General features: G+C 45.9%; 1 protein-coding gene across 1 annotated transcript in view; it reads right to left on the bottom strand.

Annotated features, from left to right (window-relative positions):
- Positions 1-1,226: 1,226 nt before the first annotated feature.
- Positions 1,227-26,990, bottom strand: part of UBR1 (ubiquitin protein ligase E3 component n-recognin 1) — a 718,041-nt gene continuing 692,277 nt past the window's right edge. Inside the window, exon 48 of the mRNA XM_030215524.1 lies at positions 1,227-2,972. Within this exon, the coding sequence (XP_030071384.1) occupies positions 2,831-2,972 (142 nt within the window). The 3' untranslated portion in view covers positions 1,227-2,830. The remainder of the gene's footprint in view (positions 2,973-26,990) is intronic.

The following is a 26,990-nucleotide window of genomic DNA, read 5'->3' on the forward strand; positions in this document are numbered from 1 at the left end:
ATTTAGGCTGCAGAAAATAGACGCCAATGTGTGCTTCACGTTCAGGTTTTACCAGGCACATGTGCAAAGGCACTGAGCTTACTGTGGAACTTTTCTGTGCGTGTGCAAAGCACAATCCTCCCATCGAACTCCCTAATGCTATGAGTGCGCCTATATTTGCATCTCATTAGCCTGGAGCATTAGGGCATTGTTCCGGTGGTATTTTTATGGCGCCATTCGAAACAGCACCAGAGTTTTGAGCATCAGGACCCAAACCATGATTTACTCAAGCTTTCCCCTCTGTGAAATTGGAGAGTTAAATTACTATACAGTTTATGCTTAACATTTTGCAGCAAATCTCACATTTTGCCCCTATCTCCTTTCACACTTCCTTCCCTCCTACTGTATTTTTAGAATAATGAAATTATTCCCTATCTTTGTCACCCACTTTAAAAGGAAATGATTGCAAACTAGACCTCACTAGATGTGCTTTTCCTTATTCCTCTCCAGAAGTTAACTTTTTGCTGTAAACTGCTTATATTTTTCATGATTTGCAATATATTAAAGTTGAATTGTGAAATTTAGCATCATAAAGTCAATTAACCAAATCTTTCTTTATATGAACAAACTGAATTGCTCTGAAATACAAGACTATGCTGATTTGTCATTTAAAAAAAGTTAATGTACAGAATAGCTGGTCTGGTGGTTTAGTGCTAGTCCTACTAGACTGAAAACCTGAGTGCGATTTCTGAGTTACAACTTTGCTCTCCAGACTGGCCAGGGTAATGGAGCTGCAGAGGCAGTGAACTCTCAGTTATTGTTCTTCAGTACCATCTATTGGCCAGATTCAAGACTCACAGTAGTAGCCACTGGTCAAGAACCATCACTGTGATGACTGGACTATAGTAAGTGAAGTTAAAATATGAGGCAAAACCTGTGGATGGATGCACATTAGCCAAAAGAGGAGTGATTCCCAACCAAACTGGAAGAATGATCCAAGTTCAAAAATATTTATTTATGATTTCAGAAACTATCTTGGGTGAGAAACAACCAACAGTACCCAGGGATCCACTTCTGTTGCTAAATTTTGAAACAGGATGGACTTAATGATTCAGTACAAAGTTTCAGCATAGCTGGAATCTTGCAAAGCCTGGTATCTGGGTGGGAATTCCAACATGAACCTGAATTTCCATCTCAAAATAATAATTTTTACAGAATATCTGGCTGAAAAGGAGAAAACACATAACCATGGAGAAAAAAATCCTTTATAGTAACAAGCGGAAGACAAGGACCACAAAAGTCCCTTCCTTACAGTACATGGTCAGAATAGGCAAAAGCAATACACAAAAGAACATATTTTGCTATCTGTATACAGAGTATGAACAAATTCTTAGTACAATCATTTTTTTTACATATGTATATATCTATATATCTATATCTATCTATATCTATAGATATATATATATATTCTTATTTACTTAAAAGCGGCTGTAGCGCATACTAAATGATTGGGACTTTGGAAAATTAGGCAGAAGGAAAAGAATGCAGTGATAATTCAGACCTTTGGTTTCTCCCTTAAGTCCTCAGAAAAAAAATAAAACAAAACAAAACTAAAAAGATTTTATAAGACTACAGTCCTCTTTTCTTCCTATGTACTGGGAAGGGCAAAGTACTGTGTGGCAGAACATACCAGCAAGTGGTGCAATCTCTACCCAGGAAGACCACTTTCACAATGAAAAGAAATAAGCTGGTCAAATTTACAAAATTGGAGATTGGAAGATACTTTCTAAAAACAACTTCTGCTTATTACATAAGCTTCCTTGGCCTCAAACAACAATACATGGGCCTCAATATTGCTGTTCTGGTTCAACGATTTAAGAAACAAAGCAGCAGATTTCCATGCAATCCATTTCCTGCACATTGGGTGTACCCGAGTCTTTCAGTTAAACTGTGCCACTGGCTATGGGTACTGTATTAAAACAGCTGGAAGTAAATATTTATTTGACAAGAACAGGACTAGTGTGGCACATCTTTATATGCTCCACCTCTGAGAATACAATAAAATGTTTGGCTCAACAAGATAAGGAGTTTTGGGACAATGGGCTGATGGCAATTAAATCTTCAAGCAGCTCAGAAAGTAAGGGGAGGTATTTAAGGGATATTTTTACATGCCTTTTCCTGAATCATATGGGACAGAGTGGACAATATTTGGGGGAGGGGGAGGGGAATACTTATGTGGTAACAATTGCTAATATATACTGTGGTCTTACATAACTTGTTAATTTGAAAATAGTTTTCTTCTTCACTGCCAAAAGGGCCTTGGCTAATGTCAGTCAAACTAAGAAAGCACTAGAACATCTCAGAAACATGGACTACAATCTAGTCTTACTGGAAAAAAAAAACATGCACTGTTATACTCTGAATCTGTCTGAATCTGATTGGTGTGCAGTACTAAACACAGATAATTTTACTGACAACCCTTTTTTTTTTTTTTTAATTCTGAACATACTTCTGATGTTCTGAATTTTATACATGTCCTGGAAAAGAGACCGGCTTCTTCTGTGAAATAAAAGTGCTCATGAATTTTCACAGCCCATTATATTAATTCTGGTCCTAACTGTTCTATAGCAGCAAAGCACTCTAGAGGTCAGTTCTAACTGTAAAGGGCCCTACTACATGAAACATTCTGTTGTTTTAATATGTGCATCAAGACTCAGGATCACTTAGCTCTCTCCACTCAAAGGAATTCATTTTCAACAAACTCAAAGATTTTGACAACATTTTCATCATCCCCTGCCCCCTTTCAAAGGTCTTGTTTTTGTCAGTCTATGAAGTAAAATGAAGTCTGGCTTCAAAGAAGTTGCCAGTTAATTCCAAAAAAGATTTGGTTGATTTCCTGGCTTCTGGCAATCTCTTCAATGATGCAGTGCTGTTGCCATAGCTGGTGGAGCTTTCGGTAGCGCTCATGAGATAAGTGTAAGGGATTCCCTCTCCTTCAAAGGAAACAAAATAATTTGTTAAACTTAAGGACATATAAATAGATTCACAACTCTTGGTCCCATTCTCAGTAATCTAATTTCTTTTTGTGATGGCAGGCCAACATTTATTGTAATCAATAACTGTACCTAGCATGGAATATTAAAGAACTAGTAAAAAAGGCCCGTTTCTGAGAGCAATGAAACGGGCGCTACCAAGGTTTTCCTCGGAGTGTGTATGTTTTAGAGAGTGTGTGTGTGAGAGTGACTGTGCGAGTGTGTCTGTGAGAGAGAGTGTGCGTGTGAGAATGTCACTGCAGCCCAGCCCAGCACCCTACCACCTCCTGTTCCCACAGTGATGGAGCCTGGAGTAGTGTAGGAGACTTGAATACATGCGAGGCAAAGCAGCACAGGGGTCAGATTTTCTTTATTCAGCAGCTGTGCTGGTGTAGTGACGGCCAGTGTCTTTGCAGGTGGAGTTCTGTCAGAGCAGTTTGTCCAGTTAGGAGTTCTGCGCGAGAAAGTGAGTGAGGCGTCAGGTTTTAAGTGGGAGGAGGATTTCAGGAGGGCTCGGAGTGCGGGAGGGACACGGCGCGAGGGGCGGGATGGCGGAACACGCGTGAGCAACTTAGCCAGCTGGCTGTTCTGATCAGCTGTGCTCCGAGGGCGGGAGGGCTCCGAGGGCGGGGCTATGTCAGCGAGTGGAGCGATTCCTGTGGAGGGTGGAGCGATGATGAAGACTTTCTGATCAGCTGTGTTCCGAGGGCGGGAGGGCTCCGAGGGCAGTGCTATGATAGCGAGTGTTGAGATTCCTGTTGAGGGCGGAGCAATGACGAAGCCTACGAATGGAGGGCTCAGAGGACGGCAGGGCTCCGAGGGCGAGTGGTGCGATTCCTGTGGAGGGCGGAGCTATTACGAAGCCTACGAACACTTCAGGGCTTCAGGCTTCACTGCAACGCTGGCGGCTTCAGAACGTTGGAGGTGCTTTTTATTGTATAGGATGAAGACAAACAACCTGACAGATTATTTTTGTCTTTTTTTTTTCTTTTTTACTAAGAGTAGACTCTACCACCTTTACTTTTTAAACTGTAATGTGTGGTAGGACAAGATATGATCATATAGGAATATACATGTAATGTTTAAACTTTTTAAAATTTATGTTACTGTTTTCTCTTTACTCTCCTTCACACTCTCCCTTTCTTATTAGGTAGGGCATAAGATTAGACAATCAGACCAATAGACGTTTCATTCTATACTGGGAAGACTGCCTGCCATTAAGGACTAGATTCTGTATTTGGCGCTGAAATGAAATTTGCCCAAGTGCCTGCGATAAAGTATGCCTTAATTTAGGTGTACTTTATACAATAAGCCTAAATTTCTACACGGTTTATAGAATATCCCGAGCACCAGTCCACGCGATTAAATTTAGTCACAGGTAGTTATACAAAGTGAAATCTTGTGTAAATGCAGACACCTAAATTAGGCGTGGATTGGTTGCATTCTATAACAATGCACATAGATTTTAGAAACACCCACTACCCCCTCACTCCATGTCCATGGCCAATGCCCCCTTTTCAACTATGCGACTTAGAATTTACGTGCAGCATGTTATAAAATATGCTTAGACAGGTCTGTGCGTAAATTCTAATTAATGCTGATTAGTGTCAATAATTGTTTAATTGGCAATTATCAGCGCTGCTTGGCTTGTAAACTAATTAGTTTATGAGCATTGTTATGGGATATGCTTTGATTTACAAACAGAAATCTCAGTGAGATATATAGAATCCAGGGGTAAAAATTGTTTCTCCTTCCCCAGAAATCTCTCGTGGCTGCAAGATGTTTTGCTGCGCTGGTACCCACTACCTCCACTCTTCCTGTGTCTCAACACACACTGAAGAGGAGTGGCAGGTTCAACTGAAGAAATCACACTAAGAAGACCTCCCTGCCACAGCACTCCTTCCTTTCTAGAAACTGTTCCTGCTGCCACTGCACTTCTCACCCCCTTCTGCTGCTGTAGGCTTCCTGCAAAGATGGGGAGGAGGAGGTGACAACTTGAGGGATAAGTGGTCTGTGGGAAAGCTATTTCCTGCTGCGACCTCTTCTTACAAAGAAGAAGGGAGGAACAGGGAGAGGCAGCATAGTGAGAAGTTGCCTGCGGGAAGTCCTCTTCCACTGCTGCACTGGTTTCTTCCTCCTTGGCACCCTCCTGAAAATGTTACCTCTTGCGGCAGTGAAAAGAGGGAAGAAGCAGGCCTGGGGCTGAACAGTCCTTGAAGTCTTTGGGATATCAGTGAGTGGTACCAGTTTGCGGGGAAAGAGGATGTCCCAATGGGGAAGGCAGAGAGGGTGGTGGCATTTTGCCTGTTGAGAGGGAAAGTGAGGGTGCTGTGTATTGAAATGTTTAGGGGTAGGCTGGGTAGGCAGACATTTGTTATTAGAACAGATATTTCATCTCAGTCATTCCACTCACCAGACCATGTCTCTCCTGGTCATTTGATTTATAGGGGGACTCCACTCCACCCATGATCAGCTAATGCACTCTCTAAGGGTCTTGTCAGTCCTGGCAGAGCTCTTCCCCAACCTTTTCTATCCCTTGAACTAGAAGATGATTTCTCTCTCTGGATTACAACCTGGGTTTTATGAGAGCCTTTTTTTCTGAGATATCTTTATTTCACTGTATACTAGATTGTGTTATAGATATTTCTGCGAGATTATAACTAGGACTTTTTTTTTAATAAATGGTACATTTAGAAGGTTTAGGCTCCTATCTTTGAAAATAAGGCTCCTAAACTAGCCCCTTTGAAAATTTACTAGAGCTGGGTGCCTAAATTTAGCCTCCTGCTTTCATTAGGTTTCTAAATTTTGTATCTAAAAAGTGGGCAGATACAACTGAAGATTTAGGTTGGAAAACAAGTTACGAGTTTTGTGTTGATTTCTTAGTACTAGGCACCTAATTTAGGGTCTCGTTTACTAAGTTGCGCCAGAGGCGCGTTAGTACTTTTAGTGCGCGCTATGTAGGTGCCCATAGGAATATTGTGGGCACCTACACAGTTAGCGTGCGCTAATTTTGTGCACGCGCTAAAAACGCTAGCACACTTTAGTAAACAGAGCCCCTTAGGCTCCAAACCTATGCAAATGAATAGCAGTTCTTCATTTAAGATTTGAAAGTTTAAGCTCCTAAACATACTTTTTCAGATAAAAATAATCAATTAACTTAGGTGCTCGTTTTTTTTTTTGTTAGAAGCTCAGTTTTTTTTGCTTCTAATATCAACTTCTATGAGTTTCTCAGTTAATTAGGGGCTCTTTGAGGGTACAAATATTAGTATTTCTGTTTTTGCAGTCATAGTCACTTTTACAGGCACTGCATAATATTTTGGTCAAATCAAGTAAATACATTTTTTATAATATAAATATACTGTCAATGAAGTAATACTTACAATCCTCAGAGTAAACAACACATACTTCCCCACATAGCACTGCCTCCTCATAAAAAAGGCCAGCTCTCGTTCCCTATACAACTCCAGCCCCAGTCCTATCATCCTCTTTCCCCACAAACATGTCATCAACTTTCTCTCTACTTTTGTCCTACCATTGTCCATTCTGCCATTTTGCTATCTGGCTCCAGTGCTCACTGTTGGAAACAGATGTGCAACAGAGCCAGTGGGAAGGAGAAGGGATAGAAATTGCTAAAATTTGAGCAGAAAAGGTAAAGAATCTCAGTGGAAGATCCAAGAAGGGCAAGTTGAGAGGTGACAAAATACCAGAAGCTAAGTTATTGTTCAGGTCTTATCCAATACAGATTTTTTTGGAATTGGTTTGTTTATATCCTATCCAACCATTCAACTAAATTCAACTATTGCGGTAAGGACACCTTTGGGTCAATATTCAAATACCATGGTCAGTGGGTTTTTTTTTTAAATACCAGCCATGGCATTTAAATATTTTATGTACATTTGGAGGGGCATAATCGAACAGGGCGCTCAGTTTTCCCGAGGGTGTCCTCACAGGACATACCCGCGAAGGGGCGGGGAAACTTGTATTATCGAAACAAGATGGGCAGCCATCTTTCGTTTTGATAATACGGTCGTGGACGCCCAAATCTCAACATTTAGGTCACCCTTAGAGATGGTCGTCCCTGATTTTTGGCGATAATGGAAATTGAGGACGCCCATCTCAGAAACGACCAAATCCAAGCCCTTTGGTCTTGGGAGGAGCCAGCATTCGTAGTGCACTGGTCCTCCTGACATGCCAGGACACCAACCGAGCACCCTAGGGAGCACTGCAGTGGACTTCAGAAAAAGCTCCCTTACCTTGTGTGCTGAGCACCCAAACCCACTCCCCACAACTGTACACCACTACCATAGCCCTTAGGGATGAAGGGGGGCACCTAGATGTGGGTACAGTGGGTTTGTGGTGGGTTTTGGAGGGCTCACATTTACCACCACTAGTTTAACAGGTAGCGGGGAATGGGGCTGGGTCTGCCTGCCTGAAGTGCACTGCAGTACCCACTAAAACTGCTCTAGGGACCTGCATACTGCTATCATGGAGCTGGGTATGATATTTGAGGCTGGAAAAATATATATATATTTTTTTAGGGTGGGAGGGGGTTAGTGACCACTGGGGGAGTAGGGTGAGGTCATCCCCGATTCCCTCTGGTGGTCATCTGGTCACTTAGGGCACATTTTTGTGACTTGGTCGTAAAAACAAAAGGACCAAGTAAAGTCATCCACGTGTTCGTCAGGGACGCCCTTCTTTTTTCCATTATTGGCCGAGGACGCCCGCCAGCCAAGTCAAGCCCATTCCAGCATCCAGCTCCAACCAAGCCAAGCCTGTTCCAGCATCCAGCTCCAGCCAAGCCAAGTCCGTTCCAACATCTGGTTCTAGCCAAGCCCAGCCAAGTCTGTTCCTGCATCCGGGTCCAGCCAAGTCAAGTCCATTCCAGAATTCTGTTCAGCCAAGACTGTTTGAGAGTCCTGAATCTTGTACCAGCCTCTTTGTGTTTAGTCTCACTTCCTGTTGGGTGGTTCACCTGCTGCTGCCGGTCCCCAGCAGCGGCCCAAGGGCTCACTACTCTGGATCATTCCTCACAGTTGTGGCATGAGCTCTAGAAATATGGGTAAAACTGAATTCTCCTGGACGTAGTATCCTCCAGATATCTAATACATTTAAACTTAGGTTTAATATATCTCCACCACCATCGAGATCTTCCCAGATGAGTAGAGGTTGTGGTTTACCTATCGTAGTTCTTGTCTGCCACCACATTAAAATCTTCCCCTAACAAAATAGGACAATGGGGGAGATCAAGAAGCATTTTCAAAATTGTAGGAAAAAATGTGCAGTCATAGATTGTAGGAGCTCTTAGGTAGAAAGCTCAAATGCAGATCCTCTAGGGTAGCATTTTCAGAAATGCTACCTGTTCCACGTGCAGGGCCCAAGAGACAGGCAGAGCTCCAGAGTCTCAATGTGTGGATGAGACGATGGTGCAGGGAGGAGGGTTTTAGATTTGTTAGGAACTGGGCAACATTCTGGGGAAGGGGGAGCCTATTCTGAAAGGATGGGCTCCACCTTAACCAGGGTGGGACCAGGCTGCTGGCGTCGGCATTTAAAAAGGAGATAGAGCAGCTTTTAAACTAGAAATGGGGGGAAGGCCGACAGTCGCTCAAAAGCGCATGGTTCGGGAAAAGGTATCTTGCAAAGATAACTCACAAACAGGGAAGATAGGGTTTCTGGATAGTGAGGTTGCACAACAGACCGTGGGTAGACCAGGTGCCCTTAAATACAACTAAAGATCAGACAAAAGATGTCAAATCAATAGTGTCAGGTACTAAGCATCATGCAAATAAGAACAACAAACATACTCTGAAATGTCTATATGCAAATGCTAGGAGTCTAAGAAATAAGATGGGAGAGTTGGAATATATTGCACTAAATGAAATATTGGATATAATAGGCATTACTGAGACCTGGTGGAAGGAGGATAACCAGTGGGACACTGTCATACCGGGGTACAAAGTATATCGTAATGATAGGGTGGACCGGACTGGTGGAGGGGTAGCATTGTATATTAACGAGAGCCTTGACTCAGGTAGATTACAAATTCAGCAGGACACAAATCACACCTTTGAATCATTGTGGGTTGAAATTCCATGTATAAAAGAGAAAAAAACGGTGATAGGAGTGTACTACCGTCCGCCTCGCCAGGATGAGCAGGTAGACACAGAAATGATAAAAGAAATCAGAGACGCGAACAAAATGGGCAATGTGATAATAATGGGTGACTTCAATTATCCAAATATAGACTGGGTAAATGTAACATCAGGACACGCTACAGAGATACAATTCCTTGATGAAATCAAGGACAGCTTTATGGAGCAACTGGTGCAGGAGCCGACGAGAGAAGGAAAAATTCTAGACTTGGTCCTTAGTGGCATGCATGATCTGGTGAGGGACGTTATGGTACTGGTGCCGCTTGATAACAGTGACCATAATATGATCAGTTTTGATATCGACCTTGAAGTAACTGTACACAGAAAGTCAAATACGTTAGCGTTTAACTTAAAAAAAAGGAGACTATGATAAAATGAGAAGAACGGTAAAAAAAAAAACGTGGGGGGGGGGGGGGGGGCAACTGAGAGAGTAAAAACTGTACAACAGGCGTGGACGCTGTTCAAAAATACCATCCTGGAGGCCCAGGCCATACATATTCCGCGAATTAGAAAAGAAAGACGGAAGTCCAAAAGACAGCCGGCCTGGTTGAAAAGTGAGGTGAAGGAAGCTATTAGGGCTAAAAGAAACGCCTTCAGAAAATGGAAGAAGGAACCGTCTGAAAATAACAAGAAGCAGCATAAGGAGTGTCAAAGCAAATGCAAGGCGCAGATAAAGAAGGCCAAGAGGGATTACGAAAAAAAGATAGCATTAGAGGCAAAAAAACATAGTAAAAAAATTTTTCGGTATATTAAAAGCAGGAAGCCGGCAAAAGAATTGGGTGGGCCGCTGGATGACCAAGGGGTAAAAGGGGCGATCAAGGAAGACAAAGACGTAGCGGAGAGACTGAATGAATTCTTTGCTTCGGTCTTCACAGAGGAAGATTTAGGTGGGATACCGGTGTCGGAAATGGTATTTCAAGCGGACGAGTCGGAGAAACTTACTGACTTCACGGTAAACCTGGAGGACCTAATGGGGCAGTTCGGCAAACTGAAGAGTAGCAAATCTCCTGGACCGGATGGTATTCACCCTAGAGTACTGATAGAACTGAAAAATGAGCTTGCGGAGCTACTACTAGTGATATGCAACTTATCCTTAAAATCGAGCGTGGTACCGGAAGATTGGAGGGTGGCCAATGTAACGGCCATTTTTATGTTTAAATCTGTTTATTGACGTATTATATAAAACATATAGACATCATGCCCAGCAAATAACCTTACTAATACAACAGACAACTTGTAATCCGTCCACATACATCAAGTCATTTTCTTCTTTTATCCCTTGACACCCCCTCCCCCCCGCCCTCCCTTCCTTTTAGTTTAAGGTTCAACAGTTTTTTTAAATGACAATTCAAAAATAACATCGTTAACCTGGTGCATATACAGAAATTCAGAGTATTTAAACAAGCTCTGTTTAAACCGTATTATACAGCTCGTTATCAAACTTTTACATATTATCTCTACCCCTCCCCCCCTCTAAGTGTTAGTCGATATGTGCATGCTTTGACTTTCCATATTGAACTAGCTCCCTCCCGTCCCGGATGAGGGCCTGGGTCCTATACTCTGATGACCCCCTCCCCCGTTCTGGAAGGTGACATTTTTGTTGTGCAGACTTAGTCTACTATACCAAGCTACCAAGTGCTTTGATTTGTTCTGTTAACCATGTTTGTATCTTAGGCGTAGCTTCTACTCCACCTTAACAGCTCTCCCATACACTTTGACATTTAACAACCCCACCTTCTCCCTTTACCCTCCCACTCCCCCCAACCTAATATTCAAGACAGAAAGAAAGAGAAAGAGAAGAAAAAAAAAAAAAAAAAAAAAAAGGATATGGCCACTTCATAGTCGGTTCAGAATAAAACTTCTCGCCCTGGGTGCCAAAGACTGGATATAAGGTCCCCAGATCCTCAGGAATGCCCTCTTTCCTTTTGGGGAGGATCCCACCTCTCTCCTCTCCATCATCAGCAGTTCATATAAATTATTTCTCCAATGCCAATACTCCGGCGGTTCAGAATGTACCCAAGCCTGTAGAATCAGTTTCTTACCTACTAAACTGGCTTTCCTGATGAACTGCTGGGCTCCCCCGGTGTGCAAAACAAATAACTCATACTGATCTAAAAGGAGACCCTGCGGAGTAAGCGGAATCTTGCTCTTTAGTATCAACTCTAGAAATCCCACAATTTGCCTCCAATAGTTCTGGATCTTATAACATTCCCAAAGGTAGTGATATAATGTGCCTTCCCTCTGCCCACATTTAGAGCATAAAGGATCAATTCCTCCTCCAAATTTGGATACTTGATACTTTGACATGTATGCCCTATATAAAATCCTGTATTGACATTCCCTCATGGCTGCGTTTCTCGATAGGGTGGGAATCCTAGTCGATAACTTCTGAAAGTCTAGCTTCAGGTTTGGACGCTTTAGATCATGAGCCCATTTCCCTAAAATATGGTCTGTATCTCTACCCCTGCTCATCTCCCCCAACGCTTTTTGTAATCCAGAAACTGATAAACGCCTCCCTTGCATAGAACTAAAGAATGCCCTTATTTGGCGCCCATGTCCACTACTCAATTTCCCTTGCTCTAAAGATCTAACATAATGTGCTATCTGATAATACGCAAATTGATGATTTTGAGTAATACCTACCCCCAGAGCTCCAAGCTCCAACAATCGTCCCTTAGAATCTAGTACATGTTCCAGTCTGGTGATCCCCATCGTTGCCCACCTACAAAGTACTTTATTCTCCGTACCTGGTGAAAACTGTGGATTGCCCTGCAAAGGCAGAAGATCTGTTACGTCCGCCGCTAGCCCCCATATCTCATTTAACTCTCTCCACATTTGTCTCAAAGGTCTTACCAATATGCTATTGCTTACCCATGACGGGAGTTGTCGGCTCGGGCATTGTAACAAGAAATATAAGTGGTATGGCTTGAAACACTCCTGCTCCAAGCTGTGGGGGGTGTAATCTTGCCTATCTAATAACCAATCACCCAGGTGCCGGAGTAGACTAGCCTGATTGTAGCGGCGGAGGTTTGGTAAGCCAATGCCTCCCTCTCTCCACGACCCCATCATGAACTTCAAAGGGAGTTTTGGCTTTGACCCTCTCCAAATAAATTTCCTGACATATTTGAAGATTTGATTTACATCTTTAGCCCGTAATCGTATAGGGAGTACCTGAAATAAGTATAACCATCGTGGAAATTCCACCATACGAAACAGATGCACTCTCCCATGCAGATTAAGTGGCAGGGCTCCCCATCCGTCTAATCGGTCCCTCAAAGCTGCAATCCTATTACCGATATTCATCAGATGAATTTCCGATGTTTTTTTGGGAATCTGTACTCCTAAGTATTGGAGGGACTCTGATGCCCATCGTAGTGGGAACTCTGCTCCCCACATCCGCCTCACACTATTATCTGTGGCTAGCGCTAATGATTTTGAATAGTTTATTTTAAAACCGGCGAAATCCCCATATTCCCTAAAAAGTTCTAATAGGGCCTCCAAAGAACCTTTTGGTTGTGTTAGATGGACCAATAAATCATCTGCAAAAGCAGAAATCTTAAACCCTTCAGGTCCCCAATTTACCCCCTCTATTTCTGGGTGGCCCATAATTTCCCTGATCAATGGGTCTAATACCAAGACGAATAGTAGGGGCAAGAGAGGACACCCCTGTCTCGTCCCCCTCCTGATCGGGAATAGAGGTGATTGTTCCCCGTTGATCCATAGATATGCCTGAGGATTTACATATAGTGCTCCTATCGCAGCCTGGAAAGCCCCTTCAATGCCCATCTTAGTTAGTACCGCAAATAGGAAACCCCACACCACCCTATCAAAGGCCTTCTCTGCGTCAAAACTGACAACCAGAGAAGGCCTTTTCTATCTTTCCACCATCTCCAAGGATGCCAACAGTGCCCTTACATTCTTTGCCACTGCTCTCCCTTGCACAAACCCCACCTGAGGGGGTGCTATTAACCCGGGCAAAAGCTTTGCCAGCCGATTAGCCAGGATCTTCGCATATAATTTAAGATCACTATTTAATAGGGAGATTGGTCTGTAGGAACTTACTTCAGTGTCATCCTTCCCCAGTTTTCATAATAATATAATTTTTGCTATGTTAAGGGAGTCTGGCATTGTCCCAGTTGAGATCATGTTGTTATATAAATTTAACAGAGGAGGTGTGACCTGCTCTTGTAGGATCTTATAGAATGCTATACTGAATCCGTCTGGCCCTGGCACTTTATGCAAGTCACTTTGCTGTAAGGCCAGCATCAATTCCCCTTCCTCAATAGGATTGTTCAAAGTCTCTCTCTGCTCCTCAGTGATCTTGGGCAAATTTTGGTTTATTAAATATAGGTTACTGTCTTCTACAATATCGGTAGGTTTTGCATACAGGGCCATATAAAATTCCCTAAATCTCCCTATAATATCTCCGGTTTCCCTTATGAGGTTCACTCCTCCATCTTTCACTTGTAGGATCCCTGGGGGCCCTTTCTTCCCTTGCACTAACCTGCCCAATAGTGCGCCTGCTTTATTTCCATATTGAAATAGTTGATATTTATAATACATTTGTGTTTTTTGTGCTCTTTGGTGAAGGAGCTCGTTTAGGTTTTTCTGAGTTATGAGCAACTCCTTCCTGTTCTCGTCCGTTACTTCCTCCCCTAATCTCTTCCTTCTCACCCGAGCCTCTCTTTCCAAGCGAAGGATCTCTTTATCCCTCATTCTCCTGGCTCTAGCTCTGTAGGCTATCACCTCCCCCCTCATTACTGCTTTGGCTGTTTCCCAGTATAGTACCACCTCTTGCCTGTGACCTCCATTAAATTGCTGAAATTCCTGCCATTTTTCACTGATAAAGGACTTAAAATTCAGGTCTCTGTACAGTTCAAACGGGAATCTCCACCCTCCCTTCCCAGGCCCTCTTCCAGTAACCTGTAGTTCAAACCATACCATCGCATGGTCCGAAATCTCGCATGGGCCTATCTCTGCTTTTGGCACTTGTGAAAACAGTGTTGGGGATATGAGAAAATAATCTATACGGGATTGGGTCAAGTGCGCTCTGGAGGTGTGCGTATAGTCCCTCTGCGAAGGATGCAATACTCTCCACACATCTATCAGGTTGAGGGCTGAGCAGAGGAAAGGCACACCTCTTGATTGAAATCTATGCTGTAGACCCAATTTGCCACATCTATCCATCTCAGGGTCTATCACCATATTGAAATCCCCTCCAAGTATAACATTGCCCCCCTGGTAGGAGCCCAGCAGTTCCAATAATTTATTGTAGAATTTCTTGTCATACACATTGGGTGCATATATATTGCACAGAATATATGAAGATGTGCCTATTTCTATTTCCATTATCACTATCCTGCCTCCCTCATCCCGTTTTATTGTTTTAGTTCGCATCTGCAGGCCCCTCCTAATTAATATCAACACTCCTCCCTTTTTCCCCTGTGCTGGCGATCCTACTGCCAGTTCCACCCAACCCTTCTGAAATTTACTGTGCTCGTTATTGGAAAGATGGGTCTCCTGGAGGAATGCTATGTCAGCTTTGTGTCTCTGCAAAGCCTGCAGCACTTTAGTACGTTTCACAGGCGAGGAGATCCTCCCCCCACATTCCAGGATATCAACCTAATTGAGTTCAGCCTCTTGTTTTATACCCATAACAGTATCTGATAACTTTCGCACTCTGAAGAGCGTCCCCCAGCCCCTGGGCACCCTCCTTTCTTTGATCTGCGGTCGACAGCCATATGAAGCTATCAAAACAAACAGGGAAGGAATAAGAGAAAAAAAAAAAAAACCCTCTCTCCCGTTGCTCCTTTCCATAGTTCCCCTTCCCCCCTCCCCTCCCTTCTCCTTTCCCCCCCTCCCACCACCTCTAAACTCCTTTCTTTCCTGTCCTGTGGTTCTCGCTAGAGAACGAGTCACGCCCCCCCCCTTGTTCCCTCAGCGCTGACCTCCAGATTTTATGCTTCACTAGGGTTACCATTTTGTGTCCTCTGAAAAAGAGGACACATGTCACGCCCCCCTACCCCGCCCCGCCCTGCCCCGCCTCATGCCCCGCCCCTGCCCCGCCCCCTTCAGGTCCGGGTTCCGCCCCTATTCCCCCCCCCCCGTCACATAGTCCCCTCCCCCCCATCACATACCCCCCCCTCACTTACTGTCTAGCCCTGGTGGTCTAGTAGCGTCTTCTCTTCGGGGCAGGAAAGAGCCCCCTCTTTCCTGCCCGGAGCGCTGCCTGCCCTTGCCTGCTGCATCCTCCTCGGTATGGCTGGGGATTCAAAATGGCCACCGAGAGTTGAAGCGGCCTCGCGAGAGTTCAACTCTCGGCGGCCATTTTGAATCCCCAGCCAGACCGAGAAGGATGATAGACAGGGGAGGCAGCGCTCCGGGCAGGAAAGAGGGGGCTCTTTCCTGCCCCGAAGACGTCACTAGACCACCAGGGAACATGGTAAGGAAGGGGAGGGGAGGGGACGGGAGACCACGCGCCGATCGCCCGCCCACACGCCCACCGCACGCACGCGCCTGCCCGCACCCGCGCCCACGTTTGTCCAGAAATCCGGACAAACGTGGGCGGGGGCAAAATCCGCCGGACGCCCCGGACATGCCCTCAAAAAGAGGACATGTCCGGGGAAATCCGGACGTATGGTAACCCTATGCTTCACCCCCTATTTAGTTATGAACTTCTAACATTATACAGTCCTGCTTCCTAGTATATATAGTACTGGCCTTCAATTTACAACAGTTATACTTTAACTTAGACACAGCCTGTGATACAGGAAACTTTGGTGTAAATCCCTCCATGGGCCGAAAAAGTGCCTGCATGTATTCAGGGATTCTATATTTATTTACAGTCCTTACTGTGCAGTCCTGCCAGCATTGTATGTGTTCAATGTCCGCTCTATCTTTCTCCGCTTGCTCCAACCAAGCCTTTATCACCGATCTCGTGGGCTGCTGATCCTTGTGGCCTCGCTCCCTTCCTCCGTTCTCTGCTCCATTTTATTAGCAAAGTGCAAGGCCTCCACATGTGAGCTGAAAAAGTGTTGTTTGCCCTTGTACTGAATTCTTAGCTTGGCAGGAAACATCAGAGCGAAGTTAGCTCTTTTTTCATACAGGCTCTTGCACACTTCCACAAATTGCCTGCGCTGGGCTGCCACTGCAGTTGAGAAGTCTTGAAAACAAAGGACCGTGCGGGTCTCATACTGCACCTTGCCTCTCGCTTTCCATGCTCGCAATATTTCTTGCTTGTGGGTGTAGTTGAGAATTTTACATATTATCACACGAGGTCTTTCTGAGTCCTGTCCAGCACGGCCCAACCGGTGTGCTCACTCGATTTTTAACTCCTTCTCCAACCCAGGTAAGTTTAGTGTCTTGGGCAGCCATGTTTCAAGGAAGTCCCGCAGCTCTACCTCGCGTATTGACTCCGGAAGCCCCACCAGCCTTAAATTATTCCTGCGTGATCTATTTTCAAGATCTTCTACTTTAGCTTCCAGTTTGTTCAATTGCTCTTTCATTTGTTCTTGCTTGCTTTCACTTTGCTGGCACTGATCTTCCACGTCCGATAGTCTCTGCTGAAACCCAGTCAAATCTGTGCGTAAGCTTTCTAGTTTACCGTCCATTTGCACTATTTGATCTGAGATTTTCTGTAATTTTTTGTCCACGGATGCTTCTAATAAAGTGGTGACTTCTGCGGCTATCTCTGCTGCCCAGGCGGAACTCACCGATTCGCTTGACGCGCCAATCTCCGCCATTTTGTTTTCGCCCGTGCGGCTCCGTGCGCTGTCTTTCCGGCTGATTTTTGTGGCCATTCCGACCCGAATCTCAGTTCGCCAGCCGTTGCTCACACCAGGGGAGTTTCCCGTGCCTTTCTATCACAATTTCGTGGGTTCTCTGCAGATGCGTGCAGCGCTAGGGGAAGTTGTTCTGCGAGGGGACTCGGAGCTCTCTCAAGCGGCGACCTTCCCTTCGCCTAGCATCACGTGACTCCGTAACGGCCATTTTTAAAAAAGGCTCCAGGGGAGATCTGGGAAATTATAGACCGGTGAGTCTGACGTCGGTGCCGGGGAAAATGGTAGAGGCTATTATTAAAAACAAAATTACAGAGCACATCCGAGGACAGGGATTACTGAGACCGAGTCAGCACGGCTTTTGTGTGGGGAAATCTTGCCTGACCAATTTACTTCAATTCTTTGAAGGAGTAAACAAACATGTGGACAAAGGGGAGCCGGTTGATATTGTGTATCTGGATTTTCAAAAGGCGTTTGACAAGGTACCTCATGAAAGGCTACAGAGGAAATTGGAGGGTCATGGGATAGGAGGAAATGTTCTATTGTGGATTAAAAACTGGTTAAAGGATAGGAAACAGAGAGTGGGGTTAATTGGGCAGTATTCACAATGGAGAAGGGTAGTTAGTGGGGCTCCTCAGGGGTCTGTGCTAGGACCGCTGCTTTTTAATATATTTATAAATGATTTAGAGATGGGAGTAACTAGCGAGGTAATTAAATTTGCTGATGACACAAAGTTATTCAAAGTCGTTAACTCGCGACAAGATTGTGAAAAATTACAAGAGGACCTTACGAGACTGGGAAACTGGGCGGCTAAATGGCAGATGATGTTTAATGTGAGCAAGTGCAAGGTGATGCATGTGCGAAAAAAGAACCCGAATTATAGCTACGTCATGCAAGGTTCCACGTTAGGAGTTACGGACCAAGAAAGGGATCTGGGTGTCGTCGTCGATAACACACTGAAACCTTCTGCTCAGTGTGCTGCTGCGGCTAGGAAAGCGAATAGAATGTTGGGTATTATTAGGAAAGGTATGGAAAACAGGTGTGAGGATATTATAATGCCGTTGTATCGCTCCATGGTGCGACCGCACCTTGAGTATTGTGTTCAATTCTGGTCGCCGCATCTCAAGAAAGATATAGTAGAATTGGAAAAGGTGCAGCGAAGGGCGACTAAAATGATAGCGGGGATGGGACGACTTCCCTATGAAGAAAGACTAAGAAGGCTAGGGCTATTCAGCTTGGAGAAGAGACGGCTGAGGGGAGACATGATAGAGGTATATAAAATAATGAGTGGAGTGGAACAGGTGGATGTGAAGCGTCTGTTCACGCTTTCCAGAAATACTAGGACTAGGGGGCATGCGATTAAACTACAGTGTAGTAAATTTAAAACAAATCGGAGAAAGTTTTTCTTCACCCAACGTGTAATTAAACTCTGGAATTCATTGCCAGAAAATGTGGTAAAGGCGGTTAGCTTAGCAGAGTTTAAAAAGGGGTTGGGCGGTTTCCTAAAGGACAAGTCCATAAACCACTACTAAACGGACTTGGAAAAATCCAAAATTCCAGGAATAACATGTATAGAATGTTTGTACGTTTGGGAAGCTTGCCAGGTGCCCTTAGCCTGGATTGGCTGCTGTCGTGGACAAGATGCTGGGCTCGATGGACCCTTGGTCTTTTCCCAGTATGGCATTACTTATGTACTTATGAGCATACAGAGAAACTAGAATGTAAGGCTGACCATATAATGAGCAATGCAAAATTACCTATCTATCCTGCAGATGAACCAAATAGCGTTGTTCAACAAATGGGATGGATTTATTTACTACTACTACTACTACTTATCATTTCTAAAGTGCTACTAGATATACGCAGCGCTGTACACTTGAACATGAAGAGACAGTCCCTTCTTGACAGAGCTTACAATCTAATTAGGACAGACAAACAGGACAAACAAGAGATAAGGGAATATTAAAGTGAGGATGATAAAATAAGGGTTCTGAACCAGTGAATAAGAGTTAGGAGTTAAAAGCAGCATCAAAAAGGTGGGCTTTTAGCTTAGATTTGAAGACAGCCAGAGATGGAGCTTGATGTACTGGCTCAGGAAGTCTATTCCAGGCATAGACTTCCTATATGCTCACCTCCAACGTTCTATGGGTCTGTCTGCCTGTGTCCGTGACTTTCTCCACAGTTGGTTTGCTAGGCTCCGAAGCCCTGGCTGACGTCACTAAATCCATTATGACATGATCCCAGTGGGGAAAAAAACCCCTCACAGCTGATGCACTCTCCCCCCCCCCCCCAAACTGGCTCGCAAAAACAAAACAAAACAGAAAAGGTTCAAGACTGCCTGATGGCAGTGACGCACTCAACAGTTTCCCTCCACAGTTACCGCTGAGCTGGCCATTGTGCTAAAGTACGGAAAAACGGTAGGGAGGGAGGGAGGGAGGACCGGCCCACAAGAGTGCCTCAAAACGCCCCCCAACTAAATGTGCCGCTGCTGTCATTGCCGCCGCCGCGGTGAACACAGCTGACTCCTCCGCTCCTGACCACCTCTCCTCTCTTCAAAGCGGTCCCGCACCGGCCCAGAAGAGCGCCTACAAATGTCCCCCAACTAAACATGCCGCTGCTGTCATTGCCGCCGCCTCGGTGAACACAGCTGACTCCTCCGCTCCTGACCACCTCTCTTGTCTTCAAAGCGGCCCCGCACCAGCCCACAAGAGTGCCTCAAAATGCCCCCCAACTCCCAGATAAGTTCTTAAACACACACTCTCTCTCCACACACACACACACACACACACACACACACACACACACACACACACACACACACACACACACACAGTCTTTTACTCTCTCTGTCTCACTCTCACACACACATTCTGTCTCTCCCCTCTCTGTCTCACACACACTCTTACACACACATACACTGTGTCTCACTGCCCGCCCTGTGGTCCTGCAGAGGGCCTGGACTGCGGATGTCACTGCAAGAAAGGAGGGATGAAGAGCACACTCACATTGGCACTCTCACATACATACTTTCTCTTAAACATACACACTGTGAGGAAAACGCAGGGGGGTCTGGAACTCCAAACAAAGGGGGGCCTGCACCTCGGACAGAAGGGAGGGGGAAGTGCACCGCGGATGGAAAGGGGGGCCCTCCACCTCGGACGAAAAGGTGGGGGCGCACCTCGGACGGAAGGAGAGGAAGGGAAGAAGGGAGTCATGGAACTTGAACCCCCCCCCCACACTCTCTCACACCGTATCGCCCTGTCACACACACACACACGCTCTCTCTCTCACACAGTCTTTCACTCTCTCTATCTCACTCTCACAAACACTCTCTCTCACACACAGTCTGTCTCTCTCTCTGTCCAGAGACCTGAGAGGGGGGAGAGGGAGGGGATCCTGAGACCAGAGAGGGAGGGGGGAGGTATCTCTGTCACACACACACACTCTCTCTCACAGTCAGTGTCTTTCTCTCTCTCACACACTCTATGTCTCACACTGTATCACATTCACTCTCTATGTGTCACGCAGTCACTCTCAAACAGTCTCTCGATCTCATACACTCTCTCGGTCTCACAGAGAATCTGTGTACTGCACACATACTCTCACACTCTGTCTCACACACACTCTCTCACTCACAGACACACTCGCACCCACACCCACTCTCTCTCTGTCACACACACACACTCACACATTCACTCTCTCTCTCACACACAGTCACTCTCAAACACACTCTCTCAAACATACACACTCCGAGGAAAACCTTGACAGCGCCCATTTCAATTGTGTCAGAAACGGGCCTTTTTTCACTAGTTATTAATATTGCTGTACCTACCCTTCTATGGATCGGGGCAGTTGAACTATATCAATGTCCCACCCATTCCCTTCTAAACTTTGTATGTTCTGTTGTACTTAAATGTGTTTCCTGTGTGAAGGCAATCCCCACTTGTCTGTAACAAAACATTAGTAAGCTCGACTCAGGAGAGAGACCTTAGGGTGTTGGTGTCGGAGGATCTGAAGGTGAAGAAACAATGCGACAAGGTGACGGCCATGGCCAGAAGGATGATAGGCTGCGTAGAGAGGGGCATAACCAGCAGAAGAAAGGAGGTGTGGATGCCCCTCTACAAGTCGTTGGTGAGGCCCCACTTGGAGTATTGTGTTCAGTTTTGGAGGCCGTATCTGGCTAAAGATGTAAAAAGATTGGAAGTGGTGCAAAGAAAAGCTACGAAAATGGTATGGGATTTGCGTTGCAAACCAAACGAGGAGAGAGACTTGCTGACCTGAACATGTATACCTTGGAGGAAAGGAGAAACAGGGGTGATATGATACAGACGTTCAAACATTTGAAAGGTATTAATCCGCAAACAAACCTTTTCAGGAAACAGGAAGGCAGTAGAACTAGAGGACATGAATTGAGGTTGAAGGGGGGCAGACTCAGGACTAATATCAGGAAGTATTTTTTCACGGAGAGGGTGGTGGATATGCGGAATGCCCTCCCGTGGGAGGTGGTGGAGATGAAAACGGTAATGGAATTCAAACATGTGTGGGATAAACACAAATGAATCCTGTTTAGAAGGAATGGTTCCGTGGAATCTTAGCGGAGATTGGGTGGCGAAGCCGGTAATTGGAAACAAAACAGGAGCTGGGCAGACTTCTACAGTCTACACCCTGATCGTGACTGAATAGATAGGGATGGGCTAGAGTGTAAATTTTAAGGGGCTTCAACAGCAGCGTAGCCAGACCTGCCATTTTGGGCGGGCCCCGCATTAACCTGGGTGGGCTGTTCCCAACCCCACCCCTACACAGTAATTTTAAAATATTCCCTCCCCCCCGGCATTTTCTTCTGTCTCCCTCGGCCTACCTTGGCAGCGCTTTCTCCCTTCGCCATCCCCTCCCTCTCTTCTGATGGCTCTCCCCGTCCGCGTGGTCTGTTTATTTTTAGTCCTTGAAGCGCCGTTCTCCCTCCAGCACCGCACCGGCGATTCCGATAGCCTTTTGCCAGCGTGCGTCGTTGGGGACGGGGCTTCTCCTTAGGCGCATCCCCCCCGACGATGCACGCTGGCAGAAGGCTATCGGAATCGCCGGTGCGGTCCTGGAGGGAGAACGGCGCTTCAAGGACTAAAATTAAACAGACCACGCGGATGGGGAGAGCCAGCAGAAGAGGCAGGAAAAGATGGCTTGGGTTGGGGCTTGTTAGGGTGGGCGCTGGGCGGGCCTGGGCCCATCCAGGCCCAGCCGTGGCTACGCCCCTGGGCTTCAATGTTAGCTTCAGAACTTAGTACAGGAACAGTATTACAAATCAAGGTAAGGTATACACATATGAGTTTATCATGGGCAGACTAGATGGACCGTGCTGGTCTTTTTCTGCCGTCATCTACTATGTTACTATGTATTGGGCAGACTTCTACAGTCTGTGCCCTGAGAAAGCCAAGGATAAAACAAACTCAGGTATATATATAAAGTATCACATACCATGTAAAGTTAGTATCTTGTTGGGAAGACTGGATGGACCGTACAGGTCTTTATCTGCCGTCATTTACTATGTTACTATATGTGTTAAGCACACCCCAGTCCTGCCTTCGCTACGCTTCCGACATGCCCCCGGGAACTTTGGTCGTCCCCGCGACGGAAAGCAGTTGAGGGTGCCTAAAATCGTCTTTTGATTATTTTTGATTACCCTGGGAGGACGCCCATCTCCTGATTTGTGTCGAAAGATGGGCGCCCTTCTCTTTCAAAAATGAGCCCATTAGTGCCACTGCTGATATACGGATAGCCAGGAACATTCATCTGCTATCCATACAGCTATATGAATAAATTTATAACAGTCTGTTTGCTGGTCTAAATTTCTCAAAACAGCTATCTAGTTAACAGTTGAATACTGTTGACTATCTGAAGACTTAGGAAGAATGTTCATGCCCTGCCCTCATCCCTCTGTCCCCAAGTAGTATCAGGGTGGTCTAAGAATTTTCAGTGCAAAGTTCACAGATAGAGTGTTTATATATTTAGCAGCTGCTGCTAAACACAAACATTTTTTTTAAATATATCGGGTCCCTTATTTAGTCCATCAATCTATAGTTTCTAAATAGGTCACTATGGTGAACCATGGGGTCTTTACATGCGACATTGCTTCTTGTTTGTCTATAGATTTATCATCCTGTAAAACCTTTGTTCCTTAGCAATGTTAAGCTCACCAGCAAGAGGCAGTATTACTATGCTGCATTCTGCAGTCATAGGATGCCAACCCCAAAGGAGTTAACTCCTAATGTTCTAAGGCAATTACATCACCTGGTTGCTGATAGGCAGAGTCAGTTGGTTTTGTTTTTTTTTCACAGAAACTGACCAGACTGGGGAATTCATCATTTAAGCTAGGAGAAACAGCTGAGAGTTGATAGCAATAAGCCTGAAATAGGAATATAAAACTAATCTGAGTCTCTCTTGTACTTCGGTTTAACAGACAGTCCAGACAAAGGGGCTAGGAGAGTATCTCAGAATTGATCAATGAAAGGTTCCGGGTTTACATTTATAAAGAAGTTAACAGTGTGTTTAATGAGAAATTCATTATATTTTACAATTTCTTGTTCTACTAATCTGTGTCTGAGACAGATTAGTGGCTCAGGTAAGAAAGACACTATATGGATCTTGGTACTTTCTGAACAAGTGATTCATTAATAGCTTTCTTTCTGGGAACCGTGACCTCAGATTGTAGCTGTTCTCAGTGTCCACAGAAACCCTTGGGAATTAGTTTATGGGCCAAGAACTTGCCCAGGGCAACCAGGAGCCCAATGGGGGGCTGTCAGAATAGGAGTACATATGCAAGTATAGACAAGGTCTATGCTGTGCTTGCTGAGACCTTTAGGTGGCAAAGGGTTCAGTCCTGGATAGGTGCTGGGGAATGATCCAGATACGTTACTTGACAGTCATGTACTAGAATGCACCAAGATATCAACTGAATTATGGATGCTGAATAATTTGAAAGAGTTAAAGCACACAGACAATACTGCAATAAACTAATTTGGTGACCAATTCTGGTACTTTACAACATAAATTACTTTTAGAAGTCATTCTGAATAAAATTAAACTGCAATCCTAGATAGTTAAGAGTGATATTTACATAAGGTCATGCTATTCCTATATCCATTACTAGTAGGGCTGCACATTAATTGCAAGTAACCTGTTAATCAGTAAACGCAATAAAAAGAAATAATCATGGCTAATGATTAACCAGCCTCCCTCTCTCCCTCCCCCATCCACACACCCGGTCTCCCCCATCCACACACCCGGTCTGGCAACTCTTCATTCCATCTCGGTGGCTCTCCTCTCCCCTGATGGTTTACTTTGTTATTTGCAGTAAACCTTAGTCCTACAGCGGCAGTGTATTGAAACACTGCCTCAGCCTGCACCGGGCCTTTCTTTCTGACTCATCCTGCCCCTTCTGTCGCAACTTCCAGTTTTCAAAGGGGGCACTGAGTCAGAAGGAAAGGCCTGGTGCAGGCCCGGGAAGTATTTCAATAAGATGCCTGGTGAAAATTTACTGCAAATAACAAGGTAAACGGTGAGGGGAGAGCAGCCGGCAGTCCAGTGAGCAAGGGGGGGGGGGGGGATTGAGAGAGAATGTGGGTGGGAGGGAAGGCACATCTGAGAGAAAGAGAGAGAACAAGTGAAAGCATATTGGGGGGGGGGGGGGCACATGAGAGAGAGAATGGGTGAAGGCAAGGGGGTACAAGACAGAACGGGTGAAGGCATAGGGGGTACAAGACAGAACAGGTGAAGGCACAGAGAGTGAGGGAATGGGTGAAGGCACGGGGGGGCACAGAGAGAGAATGGGTGAAGGCACGGGGGCACAGAGAGAGAATAGATGAAGGCACGGGGGAACAGAGAGAGAATGGGTGAAGGCATGGGGGGCTCAGAGAGAGAATAGGTGAAGGCACAGAGTAGATGAAGGCGCGGGGGCACAGAGAATGGATGAAGGCACGAGGGGCACAGAGAATGGGTGAAGGCACGGGGGGCACTGAGAGAGAGAATGAGTGAAGGCACAGGGGACAGAGAGAGAGAGAATGAGTGAAGGCATGGGGGGCACAGAGAGAGAGAATGAGTGAAGGCATGGGGGGGGCGCAGAGAGAGAGAATGAGTGAAGGCACGGGGGGGGGGGCACAGAGAGAGAGAATGATTGAAGGCACGGGGGGCAGAGAGAGAGAGATTGAGTGAAGGCACGGGGGGGGGGGGCACACAGAGAAAGAGAATGGGTGAAGCCACAGGGGGGCACAGAGAAAGAGAGAGAATGGGTGAAGGCACAGGGAGGAAGAGAGAATGGGTGAAGGGTCGGGGGAGCACAAGAGAGAGAATGGGTGAAGGCACAGGGGGGCACATGAGAGAGAGAGAATGGGTAAAGGCAAATGGGGGCACATTAAAGAGAGAGAGAACGGGTGAAGGCACACAGCAGAGGCACATGAGAGAGAGAACGGGTGAAGGCACACAGCAGAGGCACATGAGAGAGAGAATGGGTGAAGGCAAGGGGGGCAACATGAGAGAATGGGTGAAGGCACGGTTGGGGCAACATGAGAGAATGGGTGAAGGCACGGGGGGGGCAACATGAGAGAATGGGTGAAGGCACGGGGGGGGGCAACATGAGAGAATGGGTGAAGGCACAGGGGGCAACATTAGAGAATGGGTGAAGGCACAGGGGGGCAACATGAGAGAATGGGTGAAGGCACAGGGGGCAACATGAGCGAGAGAATGGGTGAAGGCATGGGGGTAACATGAGAGAATGGGTGAAGGCACGGGGGGGGGGGGGGCAACATGACAGAGAGAGAATGGAGTCATCTTTGACTCTTCTCTCTCCTTCTCTGCTCATATCCAGCAGATCGCCAAGACCTGTCGTTTCTTTCTTTACAATATCCGTAAAATCCGCCCCTTTCTTTCCGAGCACTCTACCAAAACCCTCATCCACACCCTTGTCACCTCTCATTTAGACTACTGCAATCTGCTTCTTGCTGGCCTCCCACTTAGTCACCTCTCCCCTCTCCAATCGGTTCAAAATTCTGCTGCCCGTCTCGTCTTCCGCCAAGGTCGCTTTACTCATACTATACCCCCCTCTCCTCAAGTCGCTTCTCTGGCTCCCTATCCGTTTTCGCATCCTGTTCAAACTTCTTCTACTAACCTACAAATGTACTCACTCTGCTGCTCCCCAGTATCTCTCCACACTCGTCCTTCCCTATACCCCTTCTCGTGCACTCCGCTCCATGGATCAATCCTTCTTATCTGTTCCCTTCTCCACTACTGCCAACTCCAGACTTCGCGCCTTCTGTCTCGCTGCACCCTACGCCTGGAATAAACTTCCTGAGCCCCTACGTCTTGCCCCATCCTTGGCCACCTTTAAATCTAGACTGAAAGCCTACCTCTTTAACATTGCTTTTGACTCGTAACCACTTGTAACCACTCGCCTCCACCTACCCTCCTCTTCTCCTTCCTGAACACATTAATTGATTAGATTACTTTATTTTTTTGTCTATTAGATTGTAAGCTCTTTGAGCAGGGACTGTCTTTCTTCTATGTTTGTGCAGCGCTGTGTACGCCTTGTAGCGCTTTAGAAATGCTAAATAGTAGTAGTAGTAGTAGTAAAGGCATGGGGGGGGGCAACATGACAGAGAGAGAATTGCTGAAGGCAAAGGGGAGCAACATGAGAGAGAGAACGGGTAAAAGCACAGGGGGGCAACATGAGATAGAATGAGTGAAGGCACGGGGGCAACATGAGAGAGAGAATAGGTGAAGGCACGGGGGGGGCAACATGAGAGAGAGAGAACGTGTGAAGGCACGGGGGGGGGGGGGCAACATGAGAGAGAGAGAACGTGTGAAGGCACGGGGGGGGGGGGGGCAACATGAGAGAATGGGTGAAGGCACGGAGGGGACAACATGAGAGAATGGGTGAAGGCACGGGGGGGACAACATGAGAGAATGGGTGAAGGCACGGGGGGACAACATGAGAGAATGGGTGAAGGCACGGGGGGGACAACATGAGAGAGATAGAACGTGTGAAGGCACGGGGGGCAACATGAGAG

The sequence above is a fragment of the Microcaecilia unicolor genome, chromosome 9 (genome assembly GCF_901765095.1).
Source record: "Microcaecilia unicolor chromosome 9, aMicUni1.1, whole genome shotgun sequence".
Taxonomy (NCBI): domain Eukaryota; kingdom Metazoa; phylum Chordata; class Amphibia; order Gymnophiona; family Siphonopidae; genus Microcaecilia; species Microcaecilia unicolor.